This window comes from Xiphophorus maculatus, chromosome 8 (assembly GCF_002775205.1).
Source record: "Xiphophorus maculatus strain JP 163 A chromosome 8, X_maculatus-5.0-male, whole genome shotgun sequence".
Classification (NCBI taxonomy): domain Eukaryota; kingdom Metazoa; phylum Chordata; class Actinopteri; order Cyprinodontiformes; family Poeciliidae; genus Xiphophorus; species Xiphophorus maculatus.
In genome coordinates this window covers 17,645,276-17,656,517 of record NC_036450.1, presented here as the reverse complement: position 1 = coordinate 17,656,517, position 11,242 = coordinate 17,645,276, and the positions used below count along the sequence as shown (strand labels likewise).

General features: G+C 35.3%; 1 protein-coding gene across 2 annotated transcripts in view; it reads left to right on the top strand.

Moving 5' to 3' along the window:
* Positions 1 to 752: 752 nt before the first annotated feature.
* The window catches only part of ccbe1 (collagen and calcium binding EGF domains 1), a 40,853-nt gene continuing 30,363 nt past the window's right edge, over positions 753 to 11,242 (top strand). Inside the window, exons 1-2 of one of the 2 annotated variants that reach the window (XM_023337699.1) lie at positions 753 to 1,024; positions 1,124 to 1,204. In XM_023337699.1, coding sequence (XP_023193467.1) covers positions 921 to 1,024; positions 1,124 to 1,204 — 185 coding nt within the window. In that variant the 5' untranslated portion in view covers positions 753 to 920. The remainder of the gene's footprint in view (positions 1,025 to 1,123; positions 1,205 to 11,242) is intronic. The other variant, XM_014468655.2, reaches the window with a different exon arrangement.

Here is an 11,242-nt window from a genome sequence, read left to right as displayed (position 1 = left end):
TTTCCAGGCCATCAAATACCTGTCATCTCGTGTCCTGACTCTCCAGCACCAAACTATTCAGGAAGAGGGAATGTTGACCAAACTAAAAACTTTATTGTTCAATCCAAATGTTGTACAAACGCAAATACTTAATTTAGCAGATTCCTTTGCCGTTCTTAGGCAACAGTATTTTCTATTGTAGTCTACTTCATTTTTGGTTAAGCACCTATTATTTTCTTGCATTTTTCTTTTTTTATTTTTGCATTTCTTCCGCTACTTGCTTTGTTGTTGTTGTTGTTTTTTTTTTTTTTGTGGCTTACTGAAGCACTTTTTCGCCCTGCATTGTGTGCCGTACAGGCACACCAGCACGAAAGCAATACTCTTTTTTTTATTGTGGTTTCTTGCGGTATAATAAATCTAATAACTACCTTTTCTGACAAATTTTGTTCATTGTGCATCACTGTTTTACGTCGCTATACTGAATCGTATTACCTAGTAGCGTATTCACAGCCGCGCGAGGGCAGCAAAGATTATGACGCACTATAATAACAAAAGCGCGTGCTTATACGCGCTGGTCTGCCAGAGCTGCTCTCACTATATTTTTATTTTCCTTTGACAGTTCCTCATACTGAAGATTTGTTTGTTTGTTACCGTGTCACCCAAACGGTTTAGCTTCGCGTCTACAGTTTTTTCAAGTATTTTCTAGCATGTCCGATATACTTTTTTTTTGTTATTTTACATAATTTTTATATGTGATATTAATGTGGAAGTTTTGGTGGCTACATCAAAAGAATTAGGAAACATCTGAGGCTCTTTGTGGGAGATTCACCATCCCTGGGTGAATGGGAGGGTCTGCCTGCCTCCTTCCTAACCTCACCCGCTGAAGTTAAAGCTGAGAGGAGGCAGTCACTCCAAGCGTGGACAGTCGACAGACCGACGTCATGCTGCTGCAGCCCAACAGGAGCCCTCTCCTGCTCACCGTCACCTGCATGTGTTTCTCGGGAGCTTTGCTTTGGTCTTACCAGGAAGAGGATGCCAGTGAGGGGTAACTGTTTTCATTATCAGTTTTAAACTAACAGAGAAGAAAAATATATTCAACTCGGTTCAAAATTTTATATATATATATATATGTTTTCTTTTCCAGGGAAAAATGCACTGAGAATAACATTTCAACTACAAAGTATCCCTGCGTGAAGTCGACCGGAGAAGTTACGACATGTTACAGGTACACCAAGTTAAATTTATGCACTAAAAGTAGGAAACAGGAAAGCTGCAGTGTTGCAAGATGTTAATCTTAAATCTGTTGTAATAAATCAAATTACCAATTAGATTGGTTGTTAAAATGAAATAGCATTCTAAGTCTGAAATATCAAAATTTTATATATGCCTCAAGAAACAATAAAGGGCAATATCGACAAAAAAAACAATTAGAGAAGAGTATGTTTGCTTTTTAATTGTTTCTAGTGAACAGATTCCTCCTGAATTTTATTAGCACAATCCATTAAACCTACATGCTTTGTAGATTCACCTATTGTTTGGAGCTGTATTTACATATGAAAATAGATGGATACCTCCACTAGAAACCTTGTTATCATTATCCTGTGCCATGACACTACAGAGTTTCTAAACAATATGGATTAATCTCCTGTCTGAGGCTACAGATCAATTTGTTAGTAGCTAATCTCTCCTTTCTGCTGAGCCTTCCAGGCGTAATGAAAACTTACTGCTAATTTTATAAAGTTATTGTTTGTAAGAAATACTTGGAACTCCACTGACCTCATGGAAAAGTTCATGGTTTAAAATTACTCCCATGTGACAAACAGTATGGATTTTGTATAAAGTAACACAATTAAACAAGCATATTGCTACTCATGTTTGGAAAGAAGCTGTCCAGAAAGATGGATCATTTAACTAAAACAAAAACTGCAGAAGCGCTACTGTACCATCTCCAAACCACTTCTTAACATTAGCCTTGATTATAAACTTTTGAGGGTGCTTTAACCTTGTTTGGGGTGACTGATGGCTCAAATGGAATGGGATACTCCATTTATAGACTCATTGTGATTTATATTAAAGGCAAGTGTGTTTTCTCTTCAGAAACACAATCATAAAACTTAGTTAGGGAGCAAATTTCAAACATGTCTCAAAGATCTTAATTTACAACAAATCAATGTTGTCAAGTCCCATTTAAGGAAAGATTTGTTAAGCTAAACATCCGACAGATTCTTGGGTATCTCATGAAAGAAAGTGACTTTTAAAGGTTTTGCTTTGCATTGCTCAACCAACCTCTGTCCTTGGTTAAGTGACATCCTGTTTGATCTTCTCATCTTAAACACACTCTTGACATAATGATGTTGTTTTATGGTTATTGGCTGCAGCTGCAAATTGTTTCCCACACTGTTTATTTAAAGAAGAAAAATTGCTTCAGCTAAAAGCCATGATAATGTCTCCCAGAGTGCATTTCAGGTCACCTGCGCAGTGTGAGCTGAAGACTAACCCAGCAATCCCTTGCAACATCAGTTAAACGAGTCTCATACATGGCTCCAAAAACCATAAAGCGTGCCTTGAATTTGATTACATCAATGTGGAAATTCTATACTGCCTGTTTCTGTACCAGAGCTAATGTGACTTGCCGCAACATGATTTAAGCTGGCATACCTATGATGCTTAAAAAATATATACCGTACTTATGGTATTCATTAGCTTGGGAATATATAATTGCATAAAACCTATCAAATACCTACTTCTGATTAAAGTTATACCCAGATATATAACCAGAAATGTTTACATTTTGGTACATTACAACCATAAATGCCAGTGTTGGTGTATTTTATACACCAACCCAAATGGCCAAAAAATGGTTCATGGTTTTACACTTTTAATCAAATAAAGTAGCAAGTGTTACAAGCTTTTGACACCCCTGAATGAAATCCAGTGCAACCAATGATATTCAGAAGTCACCTAATTAGTAAACAGTGTGCACCTGATTCTGTATAAATCCAACTGTTCTGTGAAGAGCTAAGATATTTATTAGAGTACAACTACTCACCAAACAAAGTATGACCATCCATCTTAGCTAACCGGCTAAGTACAGTCCAAAAAACTTGCATTTTTGCACCAAAAGATGCTTCTTTGTAGCATTGATTCAGAAAAGCTGCATATAGGGATGCTACGCTTTTATACACTCATTTACTGTGGTGTATCAAAAAAATTACACAAAAGAAATGCATCAGAGTTTACAGTTGTAATGTGACAACATTTGAATAAATACAAGAGGCATGAATACTTTTGCAAGGCATTGTTTATTGCAGACCTTTTTTTCTGAGGAGGAAGGCAGAGATGTTTGTCATTGTTTTTCGTCACTCAGCAGTTCAGGTTAAGAAACTGAATTTATTTGATTTTCTTTGCATTTTCATTTCTTTGATAAATCTGGTTTAGAAGTCTTAAACAGACAGCACAAAAGACACATACTGTGCTATGCGTTATGCAACCATGTGCAGAGCTTAAGGTTTCATTCTGGTGCTATTTATCATGTTGTGAAAGGAAGCAGAGGAGACACCAGAGACTGGTGCCAACTCAGGCCGTCTCTTTTTGACTCTTTCACTTATTCCACATAGAGATCGTTTTGTTTGGTTTCTTTGTTTTAAAGGCCTAATGTGCCAGTATTGAGCATTTTCAGCCTGCAGAGTCTGTGCCTGCGTTCACAGCTCTAAAGATCACGGAGGTAAATGTGTTTGGCTCAAAAGTGAAATGTAAAAAAAGAAGAGGAAACTTGTAGGTTTTCTGTTCCAAACCTACTTAAATCACAAATTCCTGTGATTGCAACATTATACTTTGCTTAAAACCAGTGACGGGTTTGATTAAGATGATAAGCTGTGAGCTGCTTGTCCCACTTTGGCAATGTTTTCTGAGCTGAGTCCTGCTGCGTTTTTGCAATGAATTGCCCAGAGATCAGTTATGATCATTATTTCCAGGAGTGTGGCTTATCTGCATAAAGATTTTTGTTTCTGTTCTTTTCTTTGTCGGTCTGCTGGTAATTGTTTGCTATGTTAACGATATATTTTTTTCTCATAATGTATTTTTCCAAAACCGCAGTCCCTGCTCCATGAACCCATAACATTCTAGGTCCAGAGAACCTTTTCATAACAAAAAGCAGGATTAAAGGAATTACTGAATAGGATAGATGGCTGTGGTAAGAGTAACACTTGATCTGAATCCAGGTTTAAAATTCGCTGGCCTTCAAATTCACCTTAGTATTTATCCAGTTAACTAAATATTTTTTTTTCAGAAATATGGAAAATACACCTCAAAGACTTGTTGATAAAAAGCAGCAAGTCTTTGCAATTTTATTGCATCTTTTTAGGCTGGTTCCCAAGCCTCTGACAATCCAAGATGAGAGCCAGATCCAGTGTGTTAACCATCTTCTGGATGGAGGGACATTAATAATCTTTGTTTATATTTATATTTCTCCTGTGACAAGAATGTATGAAACAGTGATTTCACTGGCTTGATTTATTATGTATACGCTGTCAGCTTTAACCATCTTGGAAGAAAAACAAAACAGAACACAGTCAAAGTCAAACTTTTCTGTGTGTACTTCAGTGACAATTGCATTAAAGTTGTAAGTGGCATGTGTAATTCTTAAGTTGATACTTTTTTAATTGTTACTACATATTTTTTATGCTTATTTGGTTTCTTTCTCATAGCAACAACTCTTAGGAAAGTCGTCTTTAAGGTGTAAGAAGCTGTGACAACCTTTTATTGGACAAGTTCCACATTGAAACATTATAGTAGGCTAATGCATACATTCTTGTTCCTTACCATTTCATTTTAATGCAAAGAACAGCAGTAGCAGTTCTTTGTCAGTGTTTGCTTTTAATCTAATTGTTGCTTTTCGGTTAACTTGCTGTACTTTAGAAATTTGTTAAAGAAATGTAGTTGTTGATTTAAACAGAGAGAGAGTGCCATAAAGTTCCAGTAGAGTTATCACTTAAAACAGGCTATTCCTCTTGGCCACAAGGCCTGAACCCTCTTTTGTTTCCTTTGGTTTCATAAAATCTGTTTTTAACATTAGATTAAAATTTATTCCACACCTTGGAATAGCTGTCTCAGCAGGACTTCCTTCCAGTGTACCAATTCAGATATATTTCTGCATGAAAATCTATGTAGTTTTTTTTTTTTTTTTTGACATCATCATTCCTCCAGTGATTATTACTCTATAAAAGACATTTTGGCAATTCTGAAGGAGTTTATCATGCCCCAGTTAGAATGCGTATTTCTCTCTTGGTCTACTACTTGTCTGACGATGATATAAATGTTCTGGATGGAAAAGAAGAGTGGGACTATTCACAGCATATATCTGTCATAATTTAAAAGAGCTTTTTTTGTTGAAAAAACGTGTCTTTATGCAGCTCCTCACATCATGATATTACAAAACAAACCTTTATCTAGCCTCATTAAGCTTCTCCTTAATGAAGAATAAGCTATATAATACATTACAGTCATTCAAAAAGGTCTATTGTAAATTTTGCAACTGAAGTGTTTTATGTTGTCATAAGGGACGTTAGAAAATAATTTAATATTCACAGAGATGGTGGTTTGAATTGGGCTTTGATATTAATTGTTATTGCCATATTTATAACACATTAATACTTAATCCCAATGAATTTTTAGTGCACTGCCAGAATCAAGCTTCCTGAAACACTCTGAAAAGATACAAACGAGTCACTTTTTTTTTTTAAGTAAAAATTACTGAGTTAAAAACATTTCAAAAACAATATTTTTTTACGATTAGGTCAGCATCTTGCCTGAGGAAAGAACATAAAATTAGCCCAAGCTATTTCTCAATAAACCATAAAAGAAAACAGTCTTTGAGGATTAATCTTTATTAGTAGACATTATGGAGATAAACACTAAAAGTCATGCCAATCTTAAATACCTTTAATGATTTACAGCAGCCGGTTGAGATTTTGATTTCTCTGACTTTATCAGAAAAGCATTTAAAAAGTGTGGAGAAGGAAAGTTGGTATAATTTTAATATCTGTTGAGGCATTTCTAATAATAAAATACAATAACAGTTCACCACTTTAAGGAACTATGTTTGGAATAAGTGACTGACTATGTATAGAAATACCTCACAAAGAGAAACCACGTCTTTGAAATGATGCATAATGTCCTGTCAGAAAAAAGCAGCTTCAACATCTGTTTTCTATCAATGGTCAGAAAGAGGATATGAAGGCTTTCAACTGGAGTGCTTTGCTTATGTGGAGAGTGTACTGTGGATTTAAGGAGTTGACATGAACATTTGGTTTTGCTCCTCAGTGACAGCTCCCACACAGTTAAACATTAAAGGGATGTACAGTCACAAAAGAGGAGGTCAGCTGTTGTGACAGCCGATCTCATTCTGTCTGATTTAAAACCTGGTGTGATTTAAGTAGGAGATTATTTTAAAAGTCCAGCCTTCAAGAAAAAGTTTCAAACCTTGTTAACCATGTCTATAAAATGTATTTTAACAGATGATTATAAGCACAACAGAAGATTATAAGCAGAAATTTAGTGTGTACCCAATGAATTTCAAAAACTAGAGTTGAGCACACAAGTCTGAAGTCATGATTCTTTTCCTAGTTTGTAAAATTAGAACATTTTAAATGTGCAAGCTCAAATATGTGGATGCATACCCATTAATATTTTGTTAAATGTACTTTAGCAAGTTGCATCTTTACCAATTCCCTCTGGCAACCAATAGCAAGCAAGCTCCTTTCATGATTCTGGCTTAATATTTGACTACTTTTTGCTAGAGTTAGTAGAGTTCATTCAACTCCACAAATCAGCAGTATAGATTAGCTTAGCATTTGTGCCCAATATCCAAACTGTTTCCATCAAAAGATATTGAATTGCTTGGGATTTTCAGGAATTGGTCAGGAGCCCCCATCATCATTGAGGCAGTCAAAAAGTTGATTAATTTTACTGTTTAGCCACATCATGTGGTCATTGCTGCAAGTGGTCAAGATGCACTGCACCAAGAAGATGGAATATTAAAGGAGGATCAGCAAGGACATTGCTAGCAGACTGTTTGATGTAATTGGGTTCAACAGGACAATGATCTCAAACACACCCCAAAAATGTCTTTGGGGTGTGTTTTTAATTCAGGTCTGTCCCAGTAAACTAACCAGCAAACTTTTTGTAACCCCCCACTCTTCCCGTAAAAACTCCACCATTTTTTCCAAGAAGAGGAGGGGTTACATTAAGTCGATGGTTGACGTACAACTTCCTATGGGGTGTCTAACTAAATATTTGTCAGGATTTATTTACATACTTGACAAAGTGGATTTTTTTATTTACGTGTCCATAATTTATAATTTCAATGTTTTTTTGTAATCTTTGTCAAAACGAACAAAAGAAATATTTGGTTCACTATGAGTTTTATTTAGAGAAGCATTCTTGTTTTGGGAAAAAATTCACTGCTTTACAAAGGCTTAGTTACCTTGAAATCAGTAGACCTTTTTTAAAAAGTCAAGGATAGAGCAGGGATCATATTTGTGGTGAAAAGAAGCCACAGTCTACAGTTTAAGGAAAACTGTGGTTGAACACTGTGTGACAGATTCATACATTATCCCCATCCATTAGAGAAGATTTATAACTTCTCTGTCTGCTGAAACAACTGACACAGTAGTATATGTTGGAAGGAGTGTCTGCCTGCTTCAGCACATTATCATGGCTGTGAAGTCATTAGTTCATTAATAGCCTATATGAAGGCTGGTGGACTACACACATTACTAATTTTGATCTCTGTAGTTACAATATTTTTAGACTGAAACTTTTAATGGACAGTATTGTCATTTTTTCATTCATTTGCTTGAAGAGGAGAATTTGAAGATTCTTTTTCTTGAGATTAAAAAGTGAATTTTAAAGCAGCTTAGTGTTGTTGTAAATGTGCTTGTTGCTTTCTGCTATGCATATAGTTACAATCAGGCTATAGTGTGCCTTACTTTTGAGTCTGGTTATTTTTGCTCATCGAAAGTTTTGATGATTTATCTCTGTGTCTACCTATGTGCATGTCCCACTTTTAAAAATACTTTTGTACAGGTGTTAATATTTGCACCTGCACATGCAGTTCTTGGATTTAGACCTACATTTTAACTTAGAAAAAGCTATTATTATAACACACCCCTTTAATCTGACTTTAAATCTGAAACAATATTTAGATTTTTGGTACAGCAGTTTATTTGGCTATCTGTTGCAAAATTATTTGTAAATTATAAACATCATTTTTGGGTATCAAAAATTAGTTGAGCCAAATGGTTTTCAGTGAATTTTGCAAGACTTTTTCGTTTAGCATTAATATTCAGGGTTCCTACAATGGAAATCTTTAGACAACATGTCCATCTGTCCATTTGTCACTCACTCTGGTTTTTTGCAACTTCCCCACTCAAAGTCTGACCCCTGTAAAAGAATCTGCCATAAACGTTTTGTCTAAAAGGGGTGCTATTTTGTAGTCTACTTTTAGCATGAAATTAGATTCTACTATACATTGAGTGGGAAGTAGCTCTTTAGTCATACTGAGTTAAAGGCCTTAAGCCCCTCGCAGTCCTAGCTTGATGCTCAGGAAGAGTGAGGCAGATATCATGGTTGAACAATGAGGATTCGATGGGGGTGTCCCGTCCCCACACACAAAAACAACTTGTAAAATCGCATATGTGACCCCGCCAGGACCATGAACATGGTAAAAAGTGCACACGGGGTCCTCTTAGGACTGCAGGGAGGGTTAAAAGATGAACCAGCAACTCATTCTTCCTCTGCTCTAAGTTAGATATCATGGAGTGTAAAATATTATGTTCAAAGCAGGGGAGGACATAATAGTGTTAAAGAGCATTCTCTGGTGATTCATGTACAGCACAAACACAATCAAAAACCCTGTCTCTTCAGCCATATGGATTTTTTTATTACTCCTAATTTATTTTTTAACAGAAATCTGAATTTTAAATCCTTTCACTATAGCATATTCTTATTATACCGTCCACTATGTTACGAATAACAAATGAGAGACCTTTTTCTATTGCTTTGCTTTTGTGTGTTCATTTTTAGAAACATAATTTTGTCTTCAAATGTTCCGATTCTTATCAAACTCTTTTTGGCATCACAATATAGAAAGTGTAATTTGATTTTTTTTTTTTTTTCACTTGCTGCTTTGTCTCATCTGTTTGCATTTCGGAAACGTTCTGATAATAAAACATGTTTTTCCATAGAGATTAAAATGCTTCCCAGCATGCCTTACAGCCAGGAGTTTTTTCAGCATTTTCAACCTCGGACTTAAGGTATAAATTATCTGGAGGAATTGTCTGAAATATTCAACATGCAGACACTTCTGTAGAAAGGCATTACGGATGTAATGGATTAGGAGCTGTGTCTCTGCTTTTTCCTGCTGAATATCTGTTTCCACTGTTCTGACCATGATATATGCTTGGAAACCACTTAAAGGTCATACAACTTGCACAAAATGATTTGTAAGATCTGGCTGATCATTTTAAGACCTTCCATGCCCTGTTTCACATTCAGCTTAAACCTTTAAAGTCACGGGCACTTATCCTTACTTTAAATTACTACTCAACATTTTTTTAAGGTATTTTGGTTTCTGAAAAACCCACTCTTGTTTCTTTTGGCTGACTCTCCCAAAACCATCTGTTTCTTTCCATCAAGAACTGTTGTGTGGTCACGTTTTGGTCATGCTATGGTTTTGCAGTGGTTAGGTGATGCAGTGATAAGTAGTATTCAGACTGCGGTTTTTCTGCCTCTGAGCTCTTACTCTGTGTATCCAAGACTATTTCTTTGTTGCTTTTAGCTTTTTCTTTTAATCTACTATTAGGCCTTTTATTAGAAACACATTGAACTATAGTTACAATTGGCACAGAATTATATTTGTATAGCAGTTGTTCGTCAAACTCACAACAGCAAATCCTTTTCGTTTTCATTTCTAGCTTGGATTTTTGAAGACTTAATTTAAATTCCCATTAGAGAAAATTAAAAGCATCTAATTTATCAGCCCTAAAGGACAGCATTTATAGCTAACGGATATGTTTTACTTGCACCAGTGAACACACATCTCTATATATCAGTCATTTTCAAATTGTAAACAGATGGAGCATTCAATGTTAATAAGAGATTTTTGAAGTGGCAGCTCATGTTTGGTGGTTCTTAACAGTGCAGATGTTTCTCCCTCCCTTGAGAACTATGCTCATTTACTGCTGAATTACATTATACTTGAGTCACTTACAGTTCATTTTCAAAATATTCCCTATTACCAACACCATCGGTGTTTTAGTCCATCTGTCAAGTCTTTGTTATACTTTAGTAGTAGAATAGCATTTTGCAGATCTGCTTAATTTACTCTGACATCTTCCTACTCTATGCTTTTTCTGTTCTGCATTAAGGAAGGTGTGAGTGTTTTCCTTTGTAATGTAATCCACACATTAAGAAGCATTACTTTATTTTAATTATAACTTAAGTTAATCACTGTTGACAAATGTTTGTGTGGAGCTCCTGGGCACTGTATAACATTTCACTTCAGCACTAAAATAACATGGAAACCATAAATCTCAAGTGGGCTAACATGCCCCATATTTTAGTTACCTCATTCACCACATGTGTTTGGAACATATGAAAAGCATAAAGGCATAACTTTTTTTTTTTGATGTAATGGTTATTTCCACAATTAAGGGTCAAATCTGTGTTGTATGGCCTGTATTTAATGCACTTCTGTTCGCTGACTAAAGTACAAAGGAGAAGTATTTGCAAGTTTACAGACTTCTTGTATTTTTTTCTTCTTCATAAATGTTTTAAATCATATAGCCAGTTTTAATATTGATCTCAGATATGTGCCTGAATATAAGCAGTGTTTAAATAAGGATTCAATATATCAAGAGTACAAAAACAACCAAACATTGACATCTTGATCAACATCTGGTATTTAAAACCTTTGTCTGTGATCAGATCACCATAAACAAGAGTTACAAACAAATAAACACTTACTCATGTCAAAAGTTGGACTATCATCCTCTGAGCAATCAATGGGTCTTCTGTTGATCCTTCTGAGACATCATAGATACATTTATTCACCTGAATTACAATATTATCCACACATTAAAATGGCTGAATTATTTCCAATACAGAATATTTATTCTCATTTGTGTCACTAAATGGATGCAAGATGAGAAAAGAAACAAAAAATAAACAAAGGGGGCCTTTACAAAACTCTCCATTGGTGTCC